Here is a 12,630-nt window from a genome sequence, read left to right as displayed (position 1 = left end):
ATAGTTAAACCCACCCACAAACAGCATGTTCTACGAGGAAACCTCCCTAGAGTGCAGATGGATTATGCCAATTCCCTGCTTCCATTCCCAGAAATGCCTCAATCGGTTTACCTCAGCCAGCCGTGAGTGCTTGTGGACGTTCTCCCCCTTCTGGACGCTGGGGGCCAGTTGCTGCAGCACTCCCCTGCTGCTTGTCAATGCTCTCGTCAGGCGAGCAAATTTTCCCCAACCTGAAGGGAATAAAATAGAGGTGATACCATCAACAAATCGATCAAATTGCTCACAAAAAATGATTATCTTTTGGGCAGGAGGACATTTCTAATCCTATGGACATAATTTGGGTGTCAAAGCCAAAACCGCCCCCTGGAATGTAATCCTCTGGTTAAGACAACCCTATAAATCTCCAAGAGTGGCCTGGAAACCATTCTCTAGACTCAGGTCCCACTGCACCCCAGCTCATATTCTCTATTCCAGTTAAGCTCACTTTCCTGTTTCTCTTAGTGTCCCCTGAGCTTCTGTCCAAAGCTGACCCATATGCACTGAACAGCCTCACTCTTCCTGGCTGCCATACCAAATTCTTTCCTGCTTTTAAAGCCTCACCTCCTTGGGGAAACTTTCCCAGTGTTAAGACTATAATAACCAGAGTGCCCCTACCAGGTGTGACTGAACCAATAGGAAGCAGTAATTCTACCACCCTACTGGTGTCCTGAACAGTAGAACACAGGAGGCACAAAGAGCTATTTGACACATAACGTGTCTGAGATTAACCTAATTATGACCAAACTTGACCTGCCTGGTCCCAGGCAAACAGACCAGCACAGTCCACGCTAGCTTCAGGTCTTTGTCAGCCCTGTGGACCTTGAGGGGATTGGCGGTCCCAAGCTGAATAGCTGTCCAACTAAGTCAGTGTCCGTCTCTACAGGGAAACTGGAAATACAAAGGGAAAGGGGAAGTGTATCCCTAATCTAAACAGCAACATCGCCTATGACCTTCCAAAGGGAAGGTAAGTTTTTTAATCTATCCATCTGCCTCCAGAAAGGACCTTGCCTATCTCAAAAGAGAACATCTTTCCCGTTTCAAAAGACCTCTAGAGTCAACAGTCCAATCCACTGCTTAACAACCCCTGCTGTTCCTCATAAACAATGGCAGCTCATCAGCTGGTCCAGGAGACCAGGACTCCCTCAAACACCAGACTCAAGTACCTGGCTTGGCCACAGTGTTTTGGGCCTCAGCTGGATCCCCAGGATTTGGGAAAAGATATAGAGAATTCTTGGACACAAGACCAAAGAGTAAAGGAAGCCAGAATCTGTCTTGGAACCACAGCGATAACCAGGGCTAATAAATTTTGCTTTAAGCCTTGGAAAAATATTCTATAGTGTGAAACAGTGACCTGGACATGCCAAATCTTGGTCCCGGGCACAATTTCATGGCAGACTCCCAGATATAAATTTGTGAATTGGGCAATGCTCACTGGAAAGATGATCTTTAGAAAAACCTTAGAGTTACAACTGTGCAATTTTTGCAAGCACAAGAAGAGTAGGAATTCATCTTTTCAGGGGCAAGGGAGGCTACAATACTCTGAAGTTCTGAACTTCGAATGCAAAAGCTGGAGAAGCTGGTGAGTATTTTGATTTCAGTAAGCAGAGAAATTGTAACACTCAGGAAAAATATCCAAACATTTACATAGGGCTGCAACTGTGGGATTTCTTTTAAAGTCAATAGGAGGTGAGGAGCAAAGCCTCTTCATGAGACTTTAAATAATCTAACCCATTATGAGCCATTGAGAAAAATGTTTACTGGAATTTGTTAGTGAAACAGTAGCACCCATTAAAAGAGAAACTTCTAGGGTTCCTTCTCAGTTGTGCACAAAATTACTGAATTGACATTTGCAGAAGGTAGCAACCTCAAATTTAGAATAAAATGTGGGAAGATCTGGAGAAGATGTTCATGCAAATACCCAAAAGAATCCAATTCTCTTCCCCTTGGAGAGGGGAAGAGACCTGCCTCCAACCCAGACACTTTCCTCCAGGCAGCCCAAAGGCAAGGATTAGGACTTTAACCTCCACCAGATGCTTAGTAGGATGTTCTGCATTCAGTAGGTGCTCAAGAGATGGACTTGATCAAAAGAAGCTGGAAGGCGGTAGACACCTGGGTAGACACTTGTAATAGCCGCATTTATGTCAAAAGCTTCTGATGAGTATGGGCATGAATATCTGAGAATATGCTTTCCCTAGACACTGAGATCAGCAGGCCTGGGCTGCTCCAGAGGGGAGGAAAAGGGATCTCAAGCTGTCAGAGGGACGCCCCCTGGGATTCTTCGTGGGTTTCTGCAGGGTGGAGAAGAGAGAAACTCACTCTTTGTTATGTGTTATGTGCTTACTGGGTGCCAGGGACTGAACATGGGTACATACAAAATTATCGGGTTGGACACAGTCCCTGTCCCAAATGAGGCTCAAGGTCTTATTCCCCATTTTACAAATGAGGTAAACAAGGCACAGAGAAGTTGAGACTTGCTCAAGGTCACACAGCAGACAAGTGGCAGAGCTGGGATTAGAACCCAGGTCCTTCTGACTCCCAGACCCATGCTCTATCCACTAAGATACACTGCTCCTCCAATTTCCCCTCTAATTTTGCACAGGCCCTGAGTCTCTCAACATTTAAGTGAGCCCAACCTCAAGCCTCAGTAGAGGGCCTGGCCAGAGACAGAGGAGGAACCAAAAAGTGACCAAACTCCAGAAGGAAGCGAATATTTCTTTCCGAGTGGAGGGGGAACCTGAGGCAGAGCCTCAGGTGATTGCAGCATCAACGCAGGTAGGGCTTTGCAAACAGGGGAGAAAAAGAGGGGGAAAGGGAGGCAAAGAGGAGTGAAGGGAAAAGAAAATGGGTCTTTTCTAGAAGAATATGACGACAGGGGGAAAGGTAAAAGAAGGTAAAGGTACTCTCCCTCCCTCCCATGCTTTCCCCCAGCTCCATCCACCATAACTTTTCTTACCCCTCAGTCCGGGATTCCACAAGAACGAGCCATTATTTATTTACTCGTGTCACTCCCTTTCCATGGCCTGTGCAGGCACCCTGAAGGATCTAGCAGGGATCATGGGATCCCATTAGTGGCATGTAGGGCACAGAACCAGGCAGTCTGTTGCAGCTGGTCTGGCCCTGTGGGCCAAATACAATTGTGGTGACCTCCCTCCTCATCTTCAGTGAATCCTTAAGGTGGCCTGAATGGGCCAAGTGGGGATGGAGGTGATGGGCAGAGCCCTAGGAGCAAGGTGGCCTAGTTCTGGATACCTGTGAGAAGAATGGTGGTAATATTCACAGCGTTCCTTCTTTGGCCAGCAGAGGGGAATGAGGGAGACAACATTTTGGCTCCATCTCAGGTCGCTTTCTGGCTCTGAGGTTTACCCTATGCCCAAAATCTATAAGGCAAAGCTAATGACCTTAACCCCTCATTTTCCAACCCCTGAATGTGGTCCGCATGGAATTTAGACCTGGGTACTCCAGTATTTTCCAGGTTCAGGTAACTGCCCCTTCTGCACTCCTTTGGTGTCTGGGGAAAGATCTGACTACCACCACAGAGAATGCAGGAGGTACTTCTCTCTTCAAAGTCAGAATATTTGGATGGGTGGAGAGGGGCACCCTGGAGAGGTTCATTAATCCCACCCACCATGGCATAAGAGAACATTCAAGCAGGAAAATAATCACTTTCCACTGGGGGCTATTCAACTGGCATATTTCTGAGCATTTTCTTTTTCATTCAACTGCAAAATTAAAAAAAAGCAGGTAAATCTGTATACGGTAGTCCAGATGCCAGACCTCAAAAAGAGGCTGGACGATTGTAGGCAATACTGTGGGGCTCTTAAATTTGGAAAAATTATCTTAAATTTCCTAAATTTGGAATTTTACCACAAGTAAAACAGTGAGCATTTACTGTAGCAAATGGAACAGTGAGTGTTTTTTGGGTAATGTTTTTCCTCTGGCTAAACAAATACTCAAGAAGCACACCTCCCCGGAGAGTTTCAGAGCAATGTTAAGCTACCCTTGCTTAATTTCGAGTAACAAACTCTAGCATTGCACAGCATCCAAATCTTGATTTTGAAGTGGGGATCTCTATGGGAGAATGACAACACTCATGCAATAAATCAGCCTGCCAATTTAGGCTTTAATTAAGCTTTTCTTAACATTTTCAAAATTAGTTTTTCAGCTTGAATCCTCATTTTTTAAAAAAAGGATCGGGAAAGTAAACATTGGATTCAATTGGGTAAAACCCTAAAATTTCCTACTCTATTCCTGCAATAAGTTTTACTGAGTAATATAAATGTCAATACAGGGCTCTGCTGCTTGGGGCCAGAGAGACCACTGAGGAGATTTAAATAAGGGTCGGGGCAGTGCGGCCAGTAATGCTGACCAAGGTGCTGAACTCATGACTAGGCAGGATCGGATCACGACGCTGGGCCCCAGGAGATGAAAAAATGAATCGGGCACACAGTGAAGTCTTTCAGTCTCGGGTCATTTTTTTACTCTCAGTTGGGCATCACTGTTTTTGGAATTGCAGTGTTTTTTTCCACTGCATGTACGTCAAAGTCTGGGGGCTGCTTTAGCAGAATATGGTCCAAGTCTGTTCTAAATTTGACTGCTCTGTGCACAAAAAACATCAAGAAGATTTGGACAATTACCATGTCAATTTTGATAAGTCTGGAACCTGTTCTTCGGGCAGAGGGATCACACCATTGCAACAAATTCTCTAAAATTAGCAATTTTTTAAAAATATTATATACATAAGGACTACACAATTGCAACAAATCCTCTAAAATTAGCAATTTAAAAAATATATTTATTACATATTTATTTATTAATTATATATATGCACCCCTCTAGTTGACAAAGAAAACCTGAAGCCATGGGAAATAGGAATTTTAATTCAATAATTAATAAGAAAAAAGTTGTGATAGAAGTTAGATGACAGCAACAGTACATAAATCAGAAGCTACTTACGAGTTAGTGCAGAAGCACCAGAAAAGACTATTCGTTCTGGAATACGGCTCTTCTCACCTCCCAGTATCCCTTACCTTAATAGAATCGTTTCATGTTTATTCAATGATCATTATGTTTTCTGAGGACCTCTCTAGGCCTTTTATACAGTTTCACTACATCCTTTGCAATCATTTATTCCTATGGACAGTTTGGTGGAGTGGGTTGGAGCTCCCACAGCTGCCTCTATTTTAGACAAATGACATTCCACTTACCCAAGTTATACTCACTGAGTCAGAAACAGGAACCCAAGGACTTCTAGTCCTAAGCACTAGCCACTCCACTATATAGCCAGAACTAGGCATCGCAGGTATCAGTACTTGGCAGCTGACTTTGGCCATCCCACCTGAGACTGTTAGGTTCTGGTGGCGACATTACCTCCTAGAGGCCACCTCCGGAGAGATCGAACCCCTAAATTTAGATTTCAGACGTCTAGAGTAAGCCCAGTAGTAATTTAGGGCTATTTGGCTGAACATGAAATTCATGGTTTGGTTGCTTTAGAAAGAGGATAAATGTCTCCTTGAGGTCCAAAGCACCCTGAGTAGTTCTGCCCTCCCTCAGGAGCTTGCCATATTGTCAATTATTAATTACATGATACCACAGACATTGATTCTCAGCTAGCTAGGATCTTGGGGCAGGACTCTCCACAGATAATCTAGAAACCTCCTAGTCTGTCCTCCTATCCACCCAAATATACTCTTCTCTCTGAGCTCTTTCCCGCTTTCCAGTGAAGATGCAATGGGCAAAGATGTGGACAAGAGGAGTGGCTTTGAGAGGGTACAGAAAAGAGGAATGAAAATATTAAAGGGATGAAAATAAGGTCCTATTAGGAAAGGGGAAAAGTACTGGAGCATTTAACCAGAAAGAGAAAAACTGACAAAGTTCAGTAGTCCCCAGGCACTCATGGACTTTTTATGTTCAGTTTCACCTGTTCAAGATCAGCTGGAACCACATTCATGACTGCCACAGTGATGGTGGGTCCCAGGACCATCTCCAGCCCCTCTGATGTCTTTGGTTACCTGCAGCCTTATTCCCGCCTCTCCGGGGGCTGGCAACCTCCCCAACATCCCAGAAAACTCAGAATGACACGAGTTGGTTGATCACCTTTCGCCACTGGCCACAAAGACATTTGATGTTTCACCTGACTGAGGGGGTTTCTCCAACCAATACCCAGTGAATACCAAGACAAGTCGCTTGTCCAAATGCTAACTTCTTGTTACCCATTTCTACAGTGGTCAAACAAAATAAAATATCCTTACGTTGCAGCAAGATAATTCAGTTTGGTATAAGGAAGAACTTTCCGACTACTACACTCCTCTCTCCTTGGAGCTCTTTTGAAAAAGAATACAAAACCAAGTGCGTTGAATAGAGACAGAAGGCTCGACCACAGAATTCAATTTTGACTCTAGGGTTCTATTACAAGGGAACAATTTATGCTTTTTCATCTGCCTTCCAAAGGAATGAGGACACTTCAGTCTACCCTTCCTCAAGGAAGAGAGGTTAAATGAAGTAAGGTTCTTGCTTTTTGAAGAGTAATCCAGGGCGAACCTCATTACATAACATTCATCTACCCCTGCCGGTCATATTAAAATAAATCAACTGAAGACTTTGTGTCAGGTAAAATATAGGCACATTTCTTTTAGTAAAATACATCTCATAATTTTACTAAAGCATTAGAAAGACACAAAGAATATTTAACGGAAAAAACTGCAGGTTCTGGCATTGTACTTTTTTGATATTTTTTTCATTTAAAAATATGGTATTTTGAGGACAGGTTTTCAAGGATATATGTCAGTAAGCATAGCCATCCTTAAAATTTTGATTTACTTATTTAAAACCCTTGTTCAGCAGTGCTTCCTCATTTTGAAACCCTAAATGCAATAAGTGATCCTGAATCCATCTACATGTAACACCTACTTTACAGAACAATAAAAAGAGTAGCTCAAAGCAGGGCTCTCTGGTGCATTCAGTGCTGCATTCGACACTCCAGGCAACTAGATCAAAGTTTTGGTTGTTATCTTTTCTAATGGTATTTGTGTTGCACTTACTGTACATCAAGCCCTGTTCTAAGCTCTGGGGTGGACTCAGGTTTATCAGGTTGGACACACTCCCTCTTCACAAGGGCTCACAATCTAAATTGGAATGAGGAGGATTTAGTCTCACTATCCAGATGAGATCATTGAGGCACAGAGAAGTTAAGGGACTTGCTCAAGGTCACGAACCAAGCAACGGGCACAGCCAGGATTATAACCCAGGTTGCCTGATTCCCAGGCCCATGTTCTTTCTACTAAGCCATACTGCTAACGCAAAACTCTAAGATGGCAAATGCCTTGAGACGATGTGGTTCTGAAGCTTGAAAAATGTGGGAACTCACTCCATCCTACATTTCTTTCATTTACTTTTCACTTCACTTAGGAACTATAACTCTGACTTACTTGGGCTAGAATTTACGCTGCTGTGATTCTCCCCCAAACTCTATCCCCACCATTGTTACCAACCAGAAAGTCCTAGATGGGGGAGACCTCAGAACTCAGACAAAAACCCACATCAGACATTATATTCTAAAATTTCTTCCAGCTTTGCCGAGAGAGCTAAACTTGTAACTAAAACAGAAAGAGTGACAAGATTGAATCCAGCTTCCCCAGTACCCAAATGCCCTTCATGTGGAAGGGTAAATGAACGCAATCACTTTATTTGAAAGAAATGCTCAGAGCACTAATAAATATTCACTCCAACAGTCAGGATTTGTTTGTGCTGCCTCAGAATCCAGTGTTCTGATCACATTAGCTATTAGTAAAATCAATGGGAAAGGCTTGACTGGAACATTTTTCTTTTGGGTAACCAACCACTAAAGACATCCCAGAACTAGCACGGTCCTCGCTTTAAGTTCAAAGTCAATTAATCGGGGTATGAGGAACTAGGGGGATTTATTGGTAGTTTTACTGATTTCTCTAAAAAGGGAAGGTTCAGGAAAGACTGAAACATACTCAACTGACATCCAGTGCCAAGTCTGGGCTCTGGAGTCCAGAGTTCAGACTGTGCTCATTCCAGGGTAGCAAGTACACTGCCCCCACAAATAGAGTTTAATTCTTCATTGCCATATTTAGATTCCCCTGGCAACATCAAGTGCTTTACAAGTACACCCCAGAAAAAAATGAACATTAAATGTATTGGTATAAATCAGAATTACAAACCTTTACATGAATCATCCTCAATTGGCTGTTTGAAAGCAGTTATGTCACTGAAAGTGCAAAGAAATAAAACCACTTTATCCTGTTCATTTCGAATTGGAGCAATTTTCACAAAGAACCACACAGGTGTCCCTGAAAAGAATATCAAAAGATTGGTCAGTGATTTGCATTTTCATTAAAGGTGCTGCATGGAGGCAAAGGTTCTGGGAATGAATAGGCAAAGATATTCATTTATGATGAAAATCAGCTCTCAAATCCTTTACATGTGCTCCTAATGCATAGCTACTTTGGCTTCTGGAAGAATTATTAACAATATTCGAACTATTTGCATAGTGATTTCCTGGACCACAGTGATTTTTATAAAATTGAATTCAGTAACTATCCCAATACTTATAAAGCAGATGGCAAGTCTCCATCACCCAGATGGAGAAACTGGGACACAGGAAGCGCAGAGGACTTGTTTATATTCACCAGAGGGTGACGGGGAAAGTAGGGAATAGAATCTAGATCTCCTGAATCCAAAACTACTGCCCCGGCCAACAAACTGCAATTCCCCAAGTTTCAAACTATTGCAAAATGTATCAAATGCACAGTTCTGTAGGGCACTCCCCAGGTCTCTGTTTTTGAAGCTACACCTAATGAAGATGCTGTGGAAATGAAATGGAAGTTGGGGTTATCATTCCCGAGTGAAAATACTGTCAATGGCATTTACTGAACACTTACTAAGCATAAAGCACTACATTAAACTTCTAGGACAGTATACTACAACAGAGTTGGTATAAGCCCTACAAGGAGCTTAAAGTCTAGAGGATATATAATAGGATATAAAAAGAGAGGAGATTGAATGTGCGGGACCGGGAGAGGAGGAGTGGGAGAGTGGGATCTCTCTCTAGGAAAATCACTGTGACCTTAGCTCCAGCAAAGCAACTTTGAAAACGGACACGTGGGCTCATCCTATCACCCCCATTAAGGCTTGGCCATGTCTTCTTCCTTTCTAATACTTAACCATGCCCCCAAAAAACCAAGGTAAGGCCCAAGGTGGGTCTTCAATGTACTAACTTCATCACAAGGACTTAGTAAAGTGTTCTGCACCCAGTAAGTGCTCAATAAATGACCAGTGTGGGACCAGGGTTGAGCCTCCGTTCCGTAAGAGCGAGACTGATTTACAGAATTTGCAGGGGCAACTATTGTTCCCACTGTAATTCATTCGATATCCTTACTCCTAAGATAGTGAATGGCTGTTTGCTTCAGAATTACTGTCTCAGGGAGCTCTTCGCCCTGTCCCCTCCCAGCCCCACTGGCTTCAGCAATCACACCTCCGTGTGTGGTTTTCGCATCTACTTCCTGAGCCCTGACCTCTCATCTGACCAGCAATTCTGCATCTTCTCTTGCCTTCAGGCCATCTCCTGCCAACACCTAAAAAATGGTGTCTAAAACAGAACTCCTCTTTCTCTTTAACCCCACTCATCCTAACTTTTCCCTCCCAAGGAAAAAAGACCTGGGTAATAAAGTATTAACCCACTAGACTGTGAGCCCGTTGTGGGCAGGGACTGTCACTGTTTATTGTTGATTTGTACTTTCCCAAGCGCTTAGTACAGGGCTCTGCACACAGCAGGTGTTTAATAAATACAACTGAATTGAATTCTTGACCCCGGAGCCTACACTTCAGGGACATCCTCAACTCTTCACTGACTTTTAACTCTCCCATTCAGTCTACTGCCAAATCCTTCCAGTTCTTCCTACACATCATCTCCCATATCTGTCCCTTCCTGTCCACTCAAACTGCTACCACCCTGATAAAAGCTCTGGTCATAACACAGCTCGACTTGGCATCACTCTCTTCACTGGTCTCCCTGCTTCTAGCTCTCTCCATCCCAATCTATACCTCTCACTGCAGCACGGATCATCTTCTTGACATGTTATTAAGACCGCATCTCTCTCATCCTCAAAACTCATTTGCTCCCTCTATCTCTCTGTATCAAACTCCTCACAACCAAGGCTCTCCATCAAATTGTCCCACCTTGCCTATCAGCTTTCTTCTCCTCCCGTTACCCACCTCACACTCTCTGCTCCTCCCAAGCCAACCAACAGCTATATCTTGCTCTCGGCTCTCCCACCTCCGCCCCCTCACTGTTCTCCTAGCTTGGACCTCTTCTTCCAACTGCAAATCTGATAGACCACTTCTCTCCCCACGGCCAAAGTCCTCAAGATCCCACCTCCTTTCACCAGCCTTCCTCAAGTGATTTCCCAGGACTCTAAACCTTAGAAATCCATCAGTTAATTCCAGTACTTATGAATTTATTTATAACCATCCTTGGCCCTTTTGTATATATTCAATTGTTTTGACTATAGTTGTAAATTTTTTAATGGTATTTGTCAAGTGCTTATTATAAGCCAGACACTGTACTAAGCCTTGGAGTAGAAACAGGGTTGGACATAGCCCATGTCCCACATGGGGCTCACACTCCTTTTCCCCATCTTACCGATAAGGTAACTGAGTGACTTGCCCACGCTCATAGCGGACAGGTGGCAGAGTTGGGATTGGAACCCAGATCTTCTGACTCCCAGGCCGGGGCTCTTTACACTATGCCACACTGTGTCTCACTTTATATCTGTTTCCCCCCATTAGAGTGTAAACTCCTTGTGGGCAGGAGGCAGGTCATTTACTTTACTTCTTTATACAGTACTTGCCAAGTACTTAGTACAGTATACTGCACCAAAAGGATACTCGAAATGCTAAGAGTACTATACCACCAGGCTAGACCTGTGGTAAATGTCCTCTAATTCCCTAACAACGTCTGGCCAAAATGTGGAATGAAAACACACGTTATGGCAAAAATTAATAGATGCTTTGCAGCAACACAGTATTTCCTTAAATCTATCTTTTTTAGGGTATTGGTAGCATACCAATGGTTTTCCCATTTTAAAGATTTTAAACTGAGGCACAGAGCAGGTTGCTTTTCTCCACTATTCCAAATGACCGAGAAGCAATCTACTGAACAGAGAAAGCCATGGGTAATCAATCCTTTTTTAGCTAATCACTGTGCTAGAGAGAGAAGATCAGGCTTCTGAAAAACCAATGAGCTGAAAATCCCTGACACTAAAACAAACCACTATCTGAGAACAATGAGCTGAAATTGCTTATGTGAGGGGTGGGGAATGCATTTTTCTTTACTATTGGTTGACCGTTCGTTCAATTAGCATAAATTGAATCACTAAGGAAACAAAGCAGTTACTTGAAAATCGTAGTTAAACACACACATCTTAGTTTAAACAATTAAATAAACAGACACAAACGGTCTGGCAGTGGGCATAACATTTAAGCTGCTGCTCATTGTTTTTGATGGTAAATGGGTCTCTTCTTGACAGGTTGGTCGCTCTCACCATTTGTGAACCTGCGATTAGCTAGAGCTGTGTTGTGCCCAAACTATCCAGGGAACTGGACAGCTGCCACGTTCAAACAAGAACCGGAGAGCCCTTCAGGTGCCTCAGGTGGAAAACCGGTGTTTTAGGATTTAGGATTTGTCAGAGGGGTCTCTGAGGGTATCTAACCGACACTGACCAAGGGATATTTTCGCCTGAATAGTCGCTACCAGGTATGGGAGAGGGATGAAAAGACATGCTGAGATTTTATGGCCGAGGACAGGAAAAGAGTTGGCTTGGAGTCAGTTCCATTTTAAGTACCTGCCAAAGGTACATGAGTGTTTAATAGTAAACTTTTCACTTTTCCCTTCCTTGGAAGGTACCATTACTCTCCTTAGCACCGAGTTCAGTACTTGACATTCAGTTGATCCTCAATAAATATTGGAAATTGATTTTTAATGGTATTTGTTAAGTGCTTACTACATGCCAAACACTGTTCTAAGCAAGGGGGAAGATCAGTTAGATTGGATACAGTCCCTATTCCACATCAGACTCGAAGTCTAAGTACGAGGGAGAACAGGTATTCAATCCCCATTTTACAGCTGAGGAAACAGAGGCATAGGAAGGTCACTCAGCAAGAAAGTGGGACAGCCAGAATGAGAACCCAGATCCTCTGACTCTCAGGCCCGTGCTCTTTCCTCTAAGCCATGCTGCTTCTCATTCTGGAAAGCGTTTTCTGTAAGAATACCTTTCCCAGCTCTGGACCTGATGGGCCATTCTCTGCAAGAGTGAATTGAGGCCAAGTGGAGACAGTGAAGCAATCTTTATAGGTAGAAGGACCAGGCCTTTGTTCAGTTCTCCAGGAATTACAAGGCATGGCTCCCTGCCTCTAAGGAATTTACAATCTGATAGTGGGGGCAAGACAGAAAAATATACACGTTTATAAATCTAGACTATAAATGACAGAAGCATAAAAACCTAAAAAGGACAAAACGATCAAATATATAGAACGGTTCATAACATTTCTAAGTGACAAGCAGGGAGCATA

General features: G+C 43.3%; 1 protein-coding gene across 2 annotated transcripts in view; it reads right to left on the bottom strand.

Annotated features, from left to right (window-relative positions):
- KCNH1 (potassium voltage-gated channel subfamily H member 1) overlaps positions 1-12,630 on the bottom strand; it is a 257,772-nt gene that overhangs the window by 194,632 nt on the left and 50,510 nt on the right. For both annotated transcript variants that reach the window (XM_039914813.1, XM_039914812.1), the window contains 2 exons: positions 8,223-8,351; positions 112-230 (listed from right to left, as the gene is read on the bottom strand). In XM_039914813.1, coding sequence (XP_039770747.1) covers positions 112-230; positions 8,223-8,351 — 248 coding nt within the window. The remainder of the gene's footprint in view (positions 1-111; positions 231-8,222; positions 8,352-12,630) is intronic.

Source organism: Ornithorhynchus anatinus, chromosome 19, assembly GCF_004115215.2.
Source record: "Ornithorhynchus anatinus isolate Pmale09 chromosome 19, mOrnAna1.pri.v4, whole genome shotgun sequence".
NCBI lineage: Eukaryota > Metazoa > Chordata > Mammalia > Monotremata > Ornithorhynchidae > Ornithorhynchus > Ornithorhynchus anatinus.
This window is presented reverse-complemented; position numbering and strand designations above follow the sequence as displayed.